The sequence below is a fragment of the Thalassophryne amazonica genome, chromosome 10 (assembly GCF_902500255.1).
Source record: "Thalassophryne amazonica chromosome 10, fThaAma1.1, whole genome shotgun sequence".
In the NCBI taxonomy this organism is placed as follows: domain Eukaryota; kingdom Metazoa; phylum Chordata; class Actinopteri; order Batrachoidiformes; family Batrachoididae; genus Thalassophryne; species Thalassophryne amazonica.
The window spans coordinates 27,763,163-27,781,861 of NC_047112.1; the positions used below are offsets into that span (position 1 = coordinate 27,763,163).

An 18,699-nucleotide genomic window follows, 5' to 3' on the forward strand; every position below is an offset into this window, starting at 1 on the left:
GTCTTGTCCATCCAAATTGGAAGTCCCAAAAAACAGTTTTATTTGTTATTATCTATCGTCCACCTGGTCGTTACTGTGAGTTTCTCTGTGAATTTTCAGACCTTTTGTCTGACTTAGTGCTTAGCTCAGATAAGATAATTATAGTGGGCGATTTTAACATCCACACAGATGCTGAGAATGACAGCCTCAACACTGCATTTAATCTATTATTAGACTCTATTGGCTTTGCTCAAAAAGTAAATGAGTCCACCCACCACTTTAATCATATCTTAGATCTTGTTCTGACTTATGGTATGGAAATAGAAGACTTAACAGTATTCCCTGAAAACTCCCTTCTGTCTGATCATTTCTTAATAACATTTACATTTACTCTGATGGACTACCCAGCAGTGGGGAATAAGTTTCATTACACTAGAAGTCTTTCAGAAAGCGCTGTAACTAGGTTTAAGGATATGATTCCTTCTTTATGTTTTCTAATGCCATATACCAACACAGTGCAGAGTAGCTACCTAAACTCTGTAAGGGAGATAGAGTATCTCGTCAATAGTTTTACATCCTCATTGAAGACAACTTTGGATGCTGTAGCTCCTCTGAAAAAGAGAGCTTTAAATCAGAAGTGTCTGACTCCGTGGTATAACTCACAAACTCGTAGCTTAAAGCAGATAACCCGTAAGTTGGAGAGGAAATGGCATCTCACTAATTTAGAAGATCTTCACTTAGCCTAGAAAAAGAGTCTGTTGCTCTATAAAAAAGCCCTCCGTAAAGCTAGGACATCTTTCTACTCATCACTAATTGAAGGAAATAAGAACAACCCCAGGTTTCTTTTCAGCACTGTAGCCAGGCTGACAAAGAGTCAGAGCTCTATTGAGCTGAATATTCCATTAACTTTAACTAGTAATGACTTCATGACTTTCTTTGCTAACAAAATTTGAACTATTAGAGAAAAAATTACTCATAACCATCCCAAAGACGTATCGTTATCTTTGGCTGCTTTCAGTGATGCCGGTATTTGGTTAGACTCTTTCTCTCCGATTGTTCTGTCTGAGTTATTTTCATTAGTTACTTCATCCAAACCATCAACATGTTTATTAGACCCCATTCCTACCAGGCTGCTCAAGGAAGCCCTACCATTATTTAATGCTTCGATCTTAAATATGATCAATCTATCTTTGTTAGTTGGCTATGTACCACAGGCTTTTAAGGTGACAGTAATTAAACCATTACTTAAAAAGCCATCACTTGACCCAGCTATCTTAGCTAATTATAGGCCAATCTCCAACCTTCCTTTTCTCTCAAAAATTCTTGAAAGGGTAGTTGTAAAACAGCTAACTGATCATCTGCAGAGGAATGGTCTATTTGAAGAGTTTCAGTCAGGTTTTAGAATTCATCATAGTACAGAAACAGCATTAGTGAAGGTTACAAATGATCTTCTTATGGCCTCGGACAGTGGACTCATCTCTGTGCTTGTTCTGTTAGACCTCAGTGCTGCTTTTGATACTGTTGACCATAAAATTTTATTACAGAGATTAGAGCATGCCATAGGTATTAAAGGCACTGCGCTGCGGTGGTTTGAATCATATTTGTCTAATAGATTACAATTTGTTCATGTAAATGGGGAATCTTCTTCACAGACTAAAGTTAATTATGGAGTTCCACAAGGTTCTGTGCTAGGACCAATTTTATTCACTTTATACATGCTTCCCTTAGGCAGTATTATTAGACGGTATTGCTTAAATTTTCATTGTTACGCAGATGATACCCAGCTTTATCTATCCATGAAGCCAGAGGACACACACCAATTAGCTAAACTGCAGGATTGTCTTACAGACATAAAGACATGGATGACCTCTAATTTCCTGCTTTTAAACTCAGATAAATCTGAAGTTATTGTACTTGGCCCCACAAATCTTAGAAACATGGTGTCTAACCAGATCCTTACTCTGGATGGCATTACCTAGAGCTCTAGTGATACTGTGAGAAATCTTGGGAGTCATTTTTGATCAGGATATGTCATTCAAAGCGCATATTAAACAAATATGTAGGACTGCTTTTTTGCATTTACGCAATATCTCTAAAATCAGAAAGGTCTTGTCTCAGAGTGATGCTGAAAAACTAATTCATGCATTTATTTCCTCTAGGCTGGACTATTGTAATTCATTATTATCAGGTTGTCCTAAAAGTTCCCTAAAAAGCCTTCAGTTAATTCAAAATGCTGCAGCTAGAGTACTGACGGGGACTAGAAGGAGAGAGCATATCTCACCCATATTGGCCTCTCTTCATCGGCTTCCTGTTAATTCTAGAATAGAATTTAAAATTCTTCTTCTTACTTATAAGGTTTTGAATAATCAGGTCCCATCTTATCTTAGGGACCTCGTAGTACCATATCACCCCAATAGAGCGCTTCGCTCTCAGACTGCAGGCTTACTTGTAGTTCCTAGGGTTTGTAAGAGTAGAATGGGAGGCAGAGCCTTCAGCTTTCAGGCTCCTCTCCTGTGGAACCAGCTCCCAATTCAGATCAGGGAGACAGACACCCTCTCTACTTTTAAGATTAGGCTTAAAACTTTCCTTTTTGCTAAAGCTTATAGTTAGGGCTGGATCAGGTGACCCTAAACCATCCCTTAGTTATGCTGCTATAGACGTAGACTGCTGGGGGGTTCCCATGATGCACTGTTTCTTTCTCTTTTTGCTCTTTATGCACCACTCTGCATTTAATCATTAGTGATCGATCTCTGCTCCCCTCCACAGCATGTCTTTTTCCTGGTTCTCTCCCTCAGCCCCAACCAGTCCCAGCAGAAGACTGCCCCTCCCTGAGCCTGGTTCTGCTGGATGTTTCTTCCTGTTAAAAGGGAGTTTTTCCTTCCCACTGTAGCCAAGTGCTTGCTCACAGGGGGTCGTTTTGACCGTTGGGGTTTTACATAATTATTGTATGGCCTTGCCTTACAATATAAAGCGCCTTGGGGCAACTTTTTTTTGTGATTTGGCGCTATATAAAAAAATTGATTGATTGATTAAAAGTACATTTTTAACCTATAGAGGTCCTAAAGTCCACTGAGCCAATCCTCCCCATGTATTTTGGCATGTAGCAGATGAGAATCTACAGCTCCCCATAAATGGGATACCAGTTCATCACAAGTTACTTCCCCAGCCATGAACAGCACCCAGCTGGTTGGACTGCAACAATGCAGCTGAAGTATCTTGTCCAAGGACACAGACAGATAGCGCCATTGAAAATCCAACTCAAGTCTATATACTGGTAGGCAGCATGCTGGTCATGCTTAAGTAATGCTGCTTGAGTTGAGGAATGGCTTGTCGAGCTACAAATTTGGATTCTACAAAGTTAAAAATTTATGATTTTGTATCAGCAGCATCAGTATTGCGCATTACTGTTTCAAATTTTCATAACAAGCATGTCGGCCATCTTGGAGAATGGCTGTCACTTTCCAAGATGGCCCCCACAGGCAATTTCAAAGAATGGCTAAGAAGTATTTTGACAAATTTGCATAAGCATTACCACCTTTTGAAACATTCTCCTGAAATATTCGGTTTCTGCTACTGCATACAAAGAAAATTACATCTAAAGCACTGGCAGTGACAGAATATGTCTGCATACAGAGGATTCAAAGTCCCAGAATGCTTTGTGATTCAGATATATTTTGAGACTATGATGGAGGACCAGAGGACATTCTCACTGGACAAACAACACTCAATACAAATAATCTAAGGACAAAGAATTCTGTTTTGCTACTGGTTGCAGAATCCTTGTCTGTTGACAACTGTTTGGATCATATCTAGAATTGTTATGTAATTCCGCATTTATGTCTAAACTGGAGCAGAAGAGCAAAGGTAACAACCACCAGGGGGCACTGCACAACTCTACACCTTGTTCCACAGAGACTCTGCACAGCAGTTTACATGGTCGTGGATTGAAGTGATGTTATCATCTGCCACACATTGGAATTTTAGTAATTGTTCCTGTTTCCTGTCCACAGTTAATTATAGATGGATGAAGGAACACACAAAGTACCTCATGATAAAAAGCACAAACAGGAAGGTTAGTTTAACGCTATACTGATGACAAAATTACAAATCTGGAATAAATTATCTTTGAGACCTGTCGACTCCTTGTTGCATGGCAGTTACTTGGCTACAAAGACAAAAACATTAAAAACATCAAGTTTCCAAGTTAAATGTGAGAAAACCAAAACTTTTTGTTTTGCTTTCTTAATTACATAACAACAGTTATCTCAGCCCATCAACATGTTAACAGTGACTACTTTTACATGCAGCCAATAACCCTTTCATAACCGGAATATTAGCAATAACCCAGTTGCGCACGGCCATGTAAACACCCGCAAAAACCCGAATATCCTCATATTCCGGTTTTTATAAACCCGAATAAGACCCCTGGGTTACTCCTTTTCTAACCCGAATATCAGATCATATAAATGCGCATTGGGATATCCCCATAGAAAGGAACATTATTTTGTGTTCTGCGCATGTCCTATCCGCAAGGAATCTTGGTCTTTTGAGTACGACAACTACTTGTATGCAGCGCACGCAACCCACCAGACACCACAGAAGCAGAGGTAAACAGCGCATTGTGTTCTGCGTCCTTATCAGGCAGGCCGGTCGCGGCACCGGTCGGCATCACCGCGATTGCTCTCACTGCCTCTGATGCGCTTACTGAGTCTGCTGGCTCGGTAAACGCCGCAGCGGGCCACTCACACCGCCCCCCTCTCTGCTGTGCAGCGCTGCGCCAACTCTGGCAACAGGTCCAGAAACTACTCTCGCTGTTTTGATGTGGAACGCTCCTATGGAGTTAAAATTGTCTCATTAATATTTGTAAATGCACACAGGGTGATTTACAAATAATCATTGATTTGCAAATGTGTTCAGATATCTACAAATGCAAATTTCATATTTGTAACTTGTAAACTGGTCTTTGCAAATAATGTTGTATTTGCAAATATAAAACTTAATTTGTAAAAAAAAATTACATTTGTAAAACTGGAAATTGTATTTGTGAATTGAGTTTCAGCATTTGTGGATCACCAATTACACGCATTCATCGCTTTCCTCTGCAACGTCATTTTGAGACATTCTTTTCACGAACACAGATCCACAAACAAATGCCAACTGATTCACAAATACACACGCACACTGGATATCCACTAGATGGCAGTGTGGTTCCATTCATTGATGTGGCAAGCTGAATTATTTTTTAAAATTATGTGTCCGCGGATTTCATCATGGGAATGGGGGCGGGGGTGTTAGTGTTGTACTCTTTAGCGCAGTGGTTCAAATAAGCGTATTAAACAGCATTGCGCCTGTGCGTGCTCCGTGACACAGACATGCTGCAAAATTCTTCTTTTAAAAACTTGAAAGTTCTAAAAGTTGCTACATTTAGCTAAGCTTCACACAGGAGCCACACAGCGTCACCGCAGCAACCAACCAGTCCCGCTTTACGACAACTGTTGCAACAGCCAAGCTCCGCGGATCTGAGGAAACTGATTTGTATATGTAACACACAGATCAGTGTCCGCGGACTTATAAAACTTGCATTATGTCGTAAAAAAATAACGCTTTGCGATAAGCTTTTTAAATACTCAGTAACGATCACGATTAAAGAGTCATCCGGGAGCATATAGTTTCAACTTGCCACATCAATGAATGGAACCACACTGCATTTACAAATAGTAATGAGACAATTTTAACTCCATACGCTCTGGCCGCAAGGATAGATTTCTTGCGGAAAAATCCGCAGCGTGGCAGGGTCTCGGTATACCGCAGCTGCAGAGCTCTGTGGCCATGACTTGGGTTCTTTGCGGATCCCGCATCCGTACCGTCCCGCATGCCGTTATCCAGAATATTAACAGCATGTAAACGTAGCCAATGAAGGCTTTAACAGCAACATTTTAGTTTTAACTTATTGCAAAGCTGCATTTTCATGCAAAAAACATGCAAAGGCCTTTGCTTTGGAATGTAGTTCGCCACATTCCTGGGCATCAGTGACATGTCCACGTATCCTACCCTGTCACATCTGTCCAATTCTTTCTGGTACCGTTGACAGCCCTATTGACAATATAACACCTTTTAAATACTTGATTTGACTGTCAGCATGTCAATCCTCCATCAAGTTTATGTAGATTTCTTACATGCATATTGTCATCAGTTTCATGAATTTGTGGAACACAGGTGGTGAACTTACTTGGCAGCATCTTTGAGGTCACTGACACTCCTGATTTTACCATCACCATCTTTGAAGTTGGTTTGGTTCGCTACAGTTAAAATTTGATTTCTTGTAATAAAATCAGGGAAGCACCGCTGAAGGACTGAAACAAAAAAACAATACATAAAAGGTCCGCAGTGATTTGGCAAACAAATAATGAGTAAATCTTTGCAAGTCTTAAGACATACAAGGTCGGCTTGGCACAATCATAGATGGGCAGTCTTCATCCCGTAAGACTTGTTTTCCTGGCTGAAAGGTGAGAAGAACGTAAGTGACTGCAATGAAGAAACACAAGCAGGGTTTATTAATTTAAGGGACAATTTTTGACATTAAAGTATTTCTATTGTGTCGATTATCATTCTAAATGTACAACACGTATAATCTACCATATGCACTGGCATAATGGAGTTAGTCAGTGAGTAAGTCTGTAAACTTTCTGCCAATAATAACACTGCAAAAACTACTGCACTATTGCTTTGAAATTCTGAATTTCAAATTCTGATAGACATAGGTGAGGACCAGTGAGCCTCCTATTTGGGCCATGTTGGCATCTTTCAATAACAATGTGCCAGTACATTTTTAGACATTAGTTTAAATAGTAATATTGGCACAGTGGGACATGTCTGGACTTGTTCAGACAGGAACATGTAAAGGAGACCTTATTCTTAGCCTTGTTATTAAAGTGCATATCACAAGTAAATAAAATGTCAAATGAGCTGACTATTTCAAATAAATAAAGAATTATGAAAACACTGATGTATTTTGTTTTATTTTTGGTGCCATATGCCCTAAGAAATTAAGGCATAAACATGGGGCATTTAACCTGATTCCACCTGCTGCTGATAAACGCTCAGAAATGTCCAACAAGGACACCAAGAAAATGTATTTGTCTGTTCGTTAGGAGAATTACATCAAAAGTACTAAATGGATTTTGACAGGATTTCCACCATAGATAGATATTAGGCCATGGAAGACTCCATTAAATTCTGGATGTGATCCAGATCCACATCTGGATTCTGGATCAAGATTTAACTTTATATAGTCTTTGAAGGATTACGTCAAAACTACTTCACGGATTCTCTCCACATTTACACCACAGATAGATATTAGGGCATGGAAGACTGCACTGAATTTTGGAGGTGAGCCTAATCTGGATTCTGCATCAAGATTTCACTCTACATAGGCTTTGAAAGATTACGTCAAAACTACTTCACAGATTCTCACCAAACTTGCACCACAGATAGATATAAAGGCATGGAATACTGCACTTAATTTTGGAGGTGATCCAGATCCAGATTGGTGGAAGTCAGACATCTCAGATTGCTCTTGTTTAAAATGTGTATTTATTGTGGAGTACTGTCAGCTAACATCAGCTATGACACTACGGCCATGTGGTGTGTTTCGGAGGATGAACTAGCAAGCGGGTACTTCAATACCGAGGAACCCAGTAACTGGAAAAGTCCAGTGGTATGCCCACATGTCACCTGGATGTGGCAGGAGGTCGGTTTCAGCAGAGTTCCAGTTCAGGGCACACTGTAAATAAACCTCGTGAAGTATGGACAACAAGGTAACATCGGGGCACGGCAGAAGTCCATCAGAGGTCCTACACCTCCTCTAGATAACCCTCTCAACTTGGGTGAATGTGCCATCATCATAATTGCCCGTGAACTCGCTGGATCAATGCCATCCACATCCTCGCTAGCTATTGTTAACATGCACTGTGAGACGCCAGAACTCTGCTGGCGCCATGGTGCATTCTGGGAAGTACAGGGGGGCGCCAGGGGGATTATGGGAAACCTTAAAGTACCAAATGGGAATGGACCGGTTGTCTGCCTGAGTGGTTGCCAACTTCACAGGGGTGGGTGCTGCACTGTGGCAATCAGCAATCAGTTTGTCAGTTGGGCAATTCTATGGTAACGGAATTATAACAGCAGCAAAATCTGGAAATATGGCATCTAACCATGACAGATTAGCTCAGATTGTAATTCCATTACTGTAGAATTGCCCAGTTTGAGCTTTGCTATTTTTTTTTAACAAGTCATTGATAGGTGTTTATTGTTGTTGTGTTTGTTCATGCATTGGACTACAAGGCAACATGTTGAGTACATAAGGATTAGATCCCTGAGCCTGGTTCTGCTGGAGGTTTCTTCCTGTTAAAAGGGAGTTTTTCCTTCCCACTGTAGCCAAGTGCTTGCTCACAGGGGGTCGTTTTGACCGTTGGGGTTTTACATAATTATTGTATGGCCTTGCCTTACAATATAAAGCGCCTTGGGGCAACTGTTTGTTGTGATTTGGCGCTATATAAAAAAATTGATTGATTGATTGATTGATTTATTGTGAGGAGTTCTTTTGTTTGCAATCAAACTGGAAAGTGAATCAGCTACCAAATCGGACTAGCTCAAGTTCATTTGGTGGTTAAACGTGCAAATATATTTCTGATTTAAGTTGCATTTTTTTTTCTGTGTGATTATTCATGACTAAATCATAGGGATGCCGAAAAAAAAAAATCGCTTCACGTCCGAATCGCGATTCTTATTTATTACGATTCTGAATCGATCCAAAATGTCCAAGAATCGCTTTTTAAAAAGCATTTTTTAAAAACATTTTCTTGCTTACTCGCTGCGTGTACTGTATGTCATGCAACGGCCTCCGTACTACAACGTCCCCGCGAGGGGAGGGTCTGGCGTGCTTCAAACATTCATGAGCTGCAGCTTAGCATGGCGGACGAAGAGCTAATTCAGCCAGCACCATCTTTGCTGAAGGTAAATGTTTGGGCGCATTTTGGATTTTATTATTTGCTGCATAAGAAGGAGCTTGACATGACTTATGCAGTGTGCAAAATCTGCAAAATGAAAGTCAAGTACTTCGGAAACACTTCAAATCCGCAAGCCCACATGCTACGCCATCACCCAGAGCTAAAAGAAGTGGAGCAGCGGTATCTGCCTATTACTGACCAGCGCACACTCCATCACTTCGCTAAACTGCCAGCCAACTCTGAAAGAGCAAAGCAGATAAGTAAATTTACATCTTTAGAATAGAAAAACCGCATTTTCTTAAACATAAACATTTTTTAAGTAAAATAACTTTCTCAGAGCTCTTTGAATCAAAAAATCGATTCTGAATCGAATCGTCACCCCAAGAATCGGAATCGAATTGAATCGTGAGTTGTTGTAAGATTCACATCCCTACTAAATCAATAAAAATGTGTGACTAATTAGTGACTGAAAAAATGACTAATAATTAAATTAAATCCCAGTAATCATTAATCCCACCCCCACCCTCCCACCAAACCCCCCCCCCAAACAAAACAAAATAAATAAATAAATAAATAAAAAACCTTTGAATTGGATATATTGTAAAACTGCAAGTACACAGACTGCAGGATATGTCAGAACTTGAGTCGCATCACTGTGAAAAAATAATAAATTTGCTCATCTGGATAGCTAGAGCTCAAAACAAACCAGTAACGTGACAACTCACCTTACGGCCAATTTCAAAGCCCGGCTTGCAGAATTGCTTGTAATATTCCCAGTCTTTACTATTCTGTGCATCCAGGAATGTGGCAAATCTGTCAGGGCACTCTGAGACACAGAGCTGAGGAGACAACACATCTTCTTAATTACAAAAACCATCAATCATGCATAATCAAGCATGGATGAACACGTGGAGAGTAACATAAAGCACTGTAATCGTAGCATGTGTGGCTGCAAGCCGGGCTTCAGTCAGGCTGTCACCTGGGTTGTAGGGCACTGGAGGTTAATTAACACTGCAGGATTGGCACATTTCAATATGTTGAAGTAGAATAATATGGCTTTGTTTCTGTGGAGACAAATGTCGAAGACAAAGAATTAGATGTGCTCACTGGAGTCGAAGGAAGGAAATCAACTCATTACTGCATAGTGATTTATCAGCAATCCTTGGCATACACGCGCCCATGGCCACACGCACGCACACATGCACAGCAGTGAAGCTTGCCATCGTCATCTCCGACTATTGTGCTGAAAGGCTTTTGTGATTAGCAGGATAACAATGATAAATCAGAAACATAATTGTTCCACAGCACAGGCGTGTAAGAAGCAGACATTTTACACTCACGCATTCAGTGTGCCGTGCTGTCCACAGAACTGGCCGTGGCTGTCGGTGGGATAGACCACTTTCCTCGGGTCACCGTGGATCCAGGCTGAAAATACACCACAAGGTTTTTCAATATGATCCCTTTCCTATAGCATACACATATTACTGCATGCTTTTTTTTTAGCATGAATCCATGCAGGGAGCAGAGTATAAATCCTGTCAGTTTTATTGCCGTTTTGTATAAAGTCAGTTCAGTACACTCCTTTGTGGTTGAAAACCACTTTTTTTTTGCCTTGATTTATGTGTAAGACATACAGTACCCTCTAAAAGTATTGGGCCCCTGGGTATTTCACACATTTTAATTTGTTTATGGCATTTCAAATACAAAAAGTAAATCAGGCTTCTCAATATAAAAATATCTAAAATTATCTTCCTTAAACTAAAACTCAAAGCAAATCTCTACAACTTGACATAAATTAATTATATATATAAAAGCCAAGATGACAGGTTGCATAAATAATTGGTCCCTTTTGTATAATACCTCGAAATAATAAGTTTTATTGCCAGGGGATGGATACATGAACATTTCCAAGTCACTGAATATGTTTTGGACTTTATTTACATCAATTGTGAAGAAATACAAACAGTATGGCACTCTATGATTAAGTCTTTTTGGAGTAGACAGTTCTCAAAAACTGAGTGACTATGCAAGAAGAATAATGAGGAAAGCTACCAAGACACCCAGACAACCCAGAAGAAGTTATAGGCTTCTGTGGCTGTGATTGTAGAAATTGTGCACAGTGCATGTTTTGCATTTTGCATCACCAGTTATACAGCTTCATGATGAAGTGGTATAGATGAGGATTTTCTTTCACAAAAACATCAAATCTAGGCTTGCATCTCAGATGTACCTCCTGGCAAATTACTGCCGAACTTTCAGGTCTTCTTTTTAAGAAAATCCTCTTCTATACCACTTCATCAAGAAGTTGCATCCATTGTCTCCCACTCTTTTAAATTACTGGCAAACATCAAGTTATTCTTGTGCCAAGATTGAGACATGATTACACTGACATCTACCTTCTCTAATTTGTCATGTACGCTGTGCACATGTGAAGGTGGGAAAAAGAAATGTGTGGTCTGGCTTATTGGGTATAAAACAGATATGTCGGTGAGACAATGAGACAGGGAGAAAATAAGTGTGTGAGAAAAATGGAAATCAGGATAAAGAAAAGTGGAAATGAGGTACTTAAATGTCCTAATTTCTTGCCAAGACTTCACAAATTATAATTAGTATAAATGCGTGGTTAACTCAACTTACCTAGTTTTGACTCGCTACCTGTTTAGTAGGATTGCTCTCTCAGCTTCCTTTATGCATAATTTTGTACAGGACCCTTGCCTGTATTCTTAAGGCACCCTGACACTTGCACAACTTTGATGCACGCACTTGGACACCCTGTGTCGTGCAGGAGAGTAAACCCGTCTTTAACGGGTGTAGACTGAATGTGAGAGAGGCGCCGGCGCATGCAACTGTGCAAAGAGAATTTTGAAATGTTCAAATCTTTCATGCATAAATGTTGTACAACGTTGCACGACCTGCTCGCCAACACTACGTGCAGCTCGTCAAGTTGAGTAAAGAAGTGAACAGAGCGAGTGCTTGCGTCAGCGCACTTGATCACAGCACAGCTCATCTAAACGATTATAATGAGATGTTAAATCCATTATAAACATACTTTTACAGCCGCACACAAGAAGGAAAAAACATGCAACTGGTTTACCAAGCCATGACAATGCAAACATGACAAATAATTACCTTTTTGACGGCTCCAAATGCTTTCTCCAGCTCATTCAGCGTGCGCGTGTGTGAGAACAGCTCCGGCTGGAGCAGTCCTCTGTGATTGAGGAAGCCATCAGAGCCATTTTCAACAGACAACTCACAGAGAAAATGATTAATCTGCAACAAAATAATTATTTTATATTTGCAGCATCCGGCGCACAGCGCGTGGCAACCAGTGGAACAAAGCATGGCATCCAGCTGGGAACACAGCAGGTGAGATCTTCATGACGACGTGCATGCAAGTGCGTGCATCAAAGTTGTGCAAGTGTCATGGGGTCTTTAGCCATTCACCTGTTCAGTTTCCCTCTGGACAAGTTCTTTTGTATTAACTTCCTGTGCCGTGCTTAGTGAATGATCCAGTTTCTGATGGGCAGAATGTTGTTTGTTGGTCTTTTGGATGTTTCTAGGTGCTCAGGGTCACCATAGGCAATTGGATACAGATATACACTGGGACTAATTCTGGCACTAATTTAGGGAGGTGATGGTCTCGTGGTTAAGCGCTGGGCTTCAGAACAGAGGATACTCAGTTCAAAACCCAGCCAGACCAGAAAATCACTAAGGGCCCTTGGGCAAGGTCCTTAATCCCCTAGTTGCTCCCGGTGTGTAGTGAGTACCTTGTATGGCAGCACCCTCATATTGGTGTGTGTTTGTGTCAACGGGTGAAAGTGAGGCATAATTATAAAGCGGTTTGACCTTATGATGCAGATGGACAAGCGCTACATAAATGCAGTCCATTTAACATTTTTACCCGAGGCCAACACATGGCCATCGGGTATTGCAAAGACTTGGCATCCATCCATTTATCTGTCCATCTGTCTGTGCTCAGCGTAAGCCCAGTTCTCTTACTGCCACAGTCTTCAAATTCATAGGGAATGTTCTTGGGACACAGACCTTGGACAAGTTTCAAGATGGCTAACCTTGACATATTTTAAGAGGTATTTTTTTCAGAGGTTAAAAAGTCGCATTCTGTACCTAATTTTATGGCATAATCTCACAGACGTTAGCGTGGTGACGTCACATGCTGCTAGCTACATGGAATCTCCATTTTGTTTGTGTATAAATATAACCTCTTTGTCATAAATTATGTAAAAATGGGCTAGAAATAAATACTTCTAAAACTAAAAATGCTGTTTTTAGAACCTAATAATACCTCTGAAGTGATTTAAAAGACATTTAGCAGATGTTAACATTCAACCTATTCACTTTAGTTTTTGAGTGGCGGGGTGACAGCCAATCAGAGTAGAGCTGCACTGTGACATCACAGTCTGGTTGCTAGCTGCAAATTCAGATTTTGGAACCTATTAATTACTTAAACAAGGGGGTATTTTAGCATTACGTTATTTTTAATTTTACACTGGATGCCATTGAAGACAACTCCAGTTCTACATGGAGAAACACACAGCCATGTACCAGTCAGGACCAACTCTGCTTCACTTCTGAGATCTGACAGGAGCTGTTGATGTACAGAATAAAGTTTGTTTTTACCTCACACCAACATTGTTCTCTGCTCGGGGTCTTTTGGTGCTGGCATTACTGTACAATCTGGCTGTGACAAAACCCGGGGAGAATAATCCAGTAAGGACATCCCTTAATACGCAGGCACAATGGATAGAGGCTCGGGTACACAGTCCTCACAGGCATCTTTTGATCAATTCTGATGTCACAAAAATGGTCATAAAATATGATGCCGTTGTGCATGGATGCAGACGCCTCGTTGGCTCCAAAGAATGGTGCTAGTTTGTGTGTTGATGTTTGTCTCAGAGACTGTGCCAAAGCCTGTCTGGCTAGTTGTCGAACCACCTTCAGCTACAGCCATAAAGCACTTATAACTCTGGGCTGAAAGAGCAAATATAAGACATAAATGCTGACACGACTATCAGAGAAGCTACGTGGCCTGGGACTACTGCATAGACAAAGGCCAACTGGGGTGTCGCCTGACTCAGCTGTCTGGATGAGGAGGCACCGCAAGCAGTGCGAGAGGAAGCGGAAGCAGGGAAAGCGAGAAACGGCCCGCCCCAACGTTAATCATGCCAACCTCAGAATTGTTGCACCAAAATTCTACCAGCATGTGATGTTTGCCACAAAAGAGGGCAACATACTGGACTTATTTTACACAAACATCTGCGATTTATACAGGGCCTCATCCTGCCCCCACCTCTGTGTCCTGCTTCTCCCTGCTGTTGAAATGCTCCAGGCCAGAACAAAAGACCATCAGAGTGTGGCCTGAAGGCGCCGCGTCAGTGCCTCAGGACTGCTTTGAGGACACAGACTGGGACATGTTCAGGGAAGCAGCCACCTACAGCCAGCTCACCTGTATAGAGGAATACACCGACTCTGTGACTGGGTACATAGAAAGGTGTAGAGGACATCACTGACGTGGGGGAGTGGGCGGTAGCCAAATGGAATCAGCAATCCCCCATCTGTCAGTCAGATGCCATGAGAAAAGTTATTGAATGTGGTGCTCCAGGTAGGGAGGCATTCAGGGCCTGACTAGACTCCACTTATGCTCCCGTCCACTGCTGATCACGAAGCACACCAGAACCTTCCTTCTCTTCTTGTTGGCGGTGGGTCCACATGGAGGTGACACCGTGTTGTTTCTTTGGCCTGAGCCTAACCAAGGCCCATGGCTTTTGGCCCAAACATGAGGTGCTCACTTGCAATAGTGTGCCTAGATAGAGCGAGTGGCGACATGACGAGTCGGAAAAAAAAGAAAAAAAAAAATCGGTCACATGACTCCTGGTGCCATCTTGGATTCAAAATAGCATTCATTGTTAATCTGCCTGCATGGAAATCCAGCTATTTTATTTATTTATTTGCTGAAGCCTAAACCGTCATTGTATAAACCAGATATTCGCAGTCACCGGACAAAAAAAGTCCCAAAGTTTTTGTATTGTTTTCCATGTAAATAATGGATTTTGTACAACGGATTTTCTCTCACATCGGCTAAAATGTCCCGTCCGATCGCAATGTATTTCTATTAAAACCCTCACATGTGGGACCGGAGTCATTTCCATGATTAAAAGTCTGACCGTTTATTTCACACCGTGCACAAACTGCAGCCTGGACGTGCGCGTCAGGCTGCGCAGTGAAAGCAGCAAAGTGTCAAATCACAGCCGGCTGTGATTTGACACTTTGCTGCTTTCTGTTTTTGTCTGCCACCATATTTTAACAGTTTTTACAGTGCACGCGCTGACTACAAATGGATCAGAAAAGTATGCATATTTACAATACGAAGTCAGTAAAAGAGGAAAATGTACAGCTTACCTTTGACCTTTCAGGGTCAAATTAGTTGAGAATAAAGCATAATCCAGACGGAGAACTTTAAACTGTCATGCACGTCACTGTATGACACAGAGTTACAGCCGTGCAGCTGTATAAATCAGGCTTTAAATTAATTAAATAAACTATCATAAATTGTAAATGTGATATCTTAACTATTTTTATATTTATTTTGATAGCACCTGTACCTGGATGTGTTGCTTTATGCGGTTAAGTGATTTAAAAAAAATGTTGAAAACATTAAAGGTTCATTCAGTAGTTCAGTTGGGCCCAAAATGGCTTCATGTTCTAAGTTGATGCCACTCTATCTATCTAGGCGCACTAACTTGCGAGCTTCCCCCACCCTGTGGAAGCTGGGCCTCCACCTGCCTGGCTGCATGTTAAAGGATAGGGATTTCTCCAATTTTGCAAGATTTTTCCTGATTTTCACCTTTGACCTTGAAAACTGAATCCATTCTTGCCTATCAGGATATGAATCCTCTGTAAAAAATAAAATAAAATAATGATATATGAAAAATTACAGGTTCCAGGCTGTTCACAAACAAACAAACGGGGCGAAAACACAATCTCTGTCCAACTTCATTGGCGGAGGTTAAAAACTGCGAGAGAATACAAAAAAAAAAAGAAAAAAAAAGAAAAACAAAAGAAAAGATGAAGAGTGAGAAATAAGGAGGAAAGGAAAAAAGAGGCAGTTGGGTGATTGACATCAGTGCAAGAGTGCAACTAGTTACACAAAACATGCATTGTCCTTGTACTCAAGTGAACTAAATGGTGTCAAAGAAATGTGATTCAAACGAGCCACTGGTCTCCGAGACAAAAACATGACAGCGACATCAGAACAGCTTTTCTAACACAATCGCTTTAACTCCAGATTGGAGCAGAGTGAGTTATAGAGTGTTATGCTGCACTGTAACTCCCACTTTAAAAGAATAGTCTATTCTCCGGGGGAACAGTGTTTAAGAACTCCTTGCATGTATTATGATAATTTTTTCCTAAATCCTCCTGCTATGAAAAATCAAACAAAACAGCTTATGTAGTCTTGGAGTTGATTGCATCCTATGGTGCAGAGTAGGTCCATTTTGATGCTGTTAAATATGACTCAAAGACACAGGCAGAGCACATGACTTCCACTCACCTCCCCAACACCACTCTATTCCATGCTTCCGGCCAGAAGGATAGTGAGCAATTCTCACTTCTAGACCTCAGAACATATCACCATTTTTATTTATTTCTTTATTTTGCGTGTGTGTCTGCGTGTTTGTGCATCGTGATAAAACTTCCCATGATGAAATCAGCAGCAATGTGTCAAACTCACCCACGGTTCCCAGAGCGATGTAACCTAGGATGACGATGATGAAGATAACACAGCAAACCACATCAGTGCAGCTCCTAGAGAGAGAGAGAGAGAGAGAGAGAGAGAGAGAGAGAGATGAAAACAATATGTGTGCGGCAAACAAAACACTAAAAGTGAAAAGAAGTTGGAAAATAAATGGCTGATTTTATTCACAGAAGCTTAGAAAAACAAAAGCAAATGCATGTTATTATTAGCGACCTCCGGGGGAATTAGGAATCCACCTCATGTATACAAAGAAGAACAGAGAAACTAGACAAAATAACATGAAGGAGCACAATAAACAATTCATATTCTTCTTGGACATACGATATTATGTATTCTCTCTGTGTGCATGCGTGACCTTCAGGGCAAATATCCAATTCTTCTAATCCTTTTCGAGGGTACAGAATTCTATTTGTGCAAAGCACACAGCTGTCAGAAGTTGTCAAGGCCCCTCTCCCACACTGTACATTTACATAAAAACAACCCACCCAGCAACAGCGATTTGACATTCCCACATGAGATTTCGTCACATAATGTAGGTGATATCCACATGTGTCACATACACCCCTCAACCAGGGATCTGTGTGCAAGCTCACAGAATGATGCGCCTCACTCTGGCATAGTATTTGCATATATCTGTAGCTGTAATTCATTTGAGATGTAAAATGAGGTGGACTACAGGATTATTATTATTATTACAGATTATTAACACAGTTAGTTCTACCCTGCTGTGTGCTAATTCTCCTGTTTAACGTGATGCACACACCTCTCTTCTCTCCTCTGCACCGCAGATACTTCATGTGTGCTTAACAGGCAAATTAATAATAAATATAATGCAATGCTAAAATAACCGCGGCCATATGAGCATGGTCTTCTTTATAATTTGCACTTGTTTAACTGGTATCTAAGTGCAAAGTATATATTTATTTATTGTTATTTACATTAATTATTAAGATCCTATTGTCTTACAATTAACCCTCTATCAATCAATCAATCAATCCATCATAAACAATATTTACATTCATGACCTTTTGACAAGGGCAGAAGTTAGCTTCGAGTTGGAAGACGTTCCTGTGCACAGACAGACAGACGGACGCAAAGTCTTTGCAATAGCCAACGGCCATATTTGATGGCTTCGGTAAAAACAAAAACACTGTTGGGGTGGCATAGATTTATAAAGAAGACTACTTAAGAAGTCAGCAGGACAGGACATTTTTATATTACTTTGTTTTAATCACTAAATGTAACAGGACAGATGGATACAGTTTTGACCTTTTTGCAGAAATTTTGTAATAATACCATTTTAGACAAAAGACAGAGTATCTAAAACAGCCAGGTTTTTTCTTCAATATTGTATTAAGCCCTACCAAAACCTTATTTTTGTGCATCTTCATCCCACATTCGTGGTGGAAGGGTGGCACTGTGCTCCAAAGATGAGCAGTTTATGAGTTCAGTGCCTTATCCAAGGATACTTCAAAGGAGTTTGAACCCATGGATTCTATTAGTCGACAATCCACTCAAACAAATGAAATATAGTTCCCCCTTGACATGTTCAAAATACAATGTCCTAATAAATCATGGAAGAATGTAGCGTTGTACAGAATGGTACTAGGTCACGAGTAGGAGAAAAATTTGGATTCACTTCTCGGTATCACACACTCTCTTTTGTTCCTACATAACACTTGATGTTTTACAAGAGGATACATGTTCTGGTCTATCTTTATTTCCCCAAAATAACCATTTTTCGTGCTGCAACCAGTTTTTAGGTGGGCGACCCCTTGGCCTGGTCTGATCATCGGCATCCTCAGTGATGATGCACCTGCGTGCTTGATCATGTTTGACCAAATGCACTACATAGTGGCCTAATTTTAAGAGAGATGCCCCATTTACCAACACAGTAATTGCAAAATTACAATGAAAAAATAATTTGCTGATTAGTTTTAACCA

At 40.7% G+C, this 18,699-nt stretch overlaps 1 protein-coding gene across 4 annotated transcripts in view; it reads right to left on the reverse strand.

The window, feature by feature from the left end:
- Positions 1-18,699, reverse strand: part of slc44a5b (solute carrier family 44 member 5b) — a 172,097-nt gene that overhangs the window by 33,030 nt on the left and 120,368 nt on the right. For 2 of the 4 annotated variants that reach the window (XM_034179639.1, XM_034179638.1), the window contains exons 3-9: positions 16,732-16,805; positions 10,325-10,409; positions 9,964-10,048; positions 9,710-9,823; positions 6,418-6,478; positions 6,209-6,332; positions 4,112-4,144 (exon numbers count right to left, since the gene is read on the reverse strand). In XM_034179639.1, the coding sequence (XP_034035530.1) occupies positions 4,112-4,144; positions 6,209-6,332; positions 6,418-6,478; positions 9,710-9,823; positions 9,964-10,048; positions 10,325-10,409; positions 16,732-16,805 (576 nt within the window). The remainder of the gene's footprint in view (positions 1-4,111; positions 4,145-6,208; positions 6,333-6,417; positions 6,479-9,709; positions 9,824-9,963; positions 10,049-10,324; positions 10,410-16,731; positions 16,806-18,699) is intronic. The other 2 variants (XM_034179641.1, XM_034179640.1) reach the window with 1 other exon arrangement.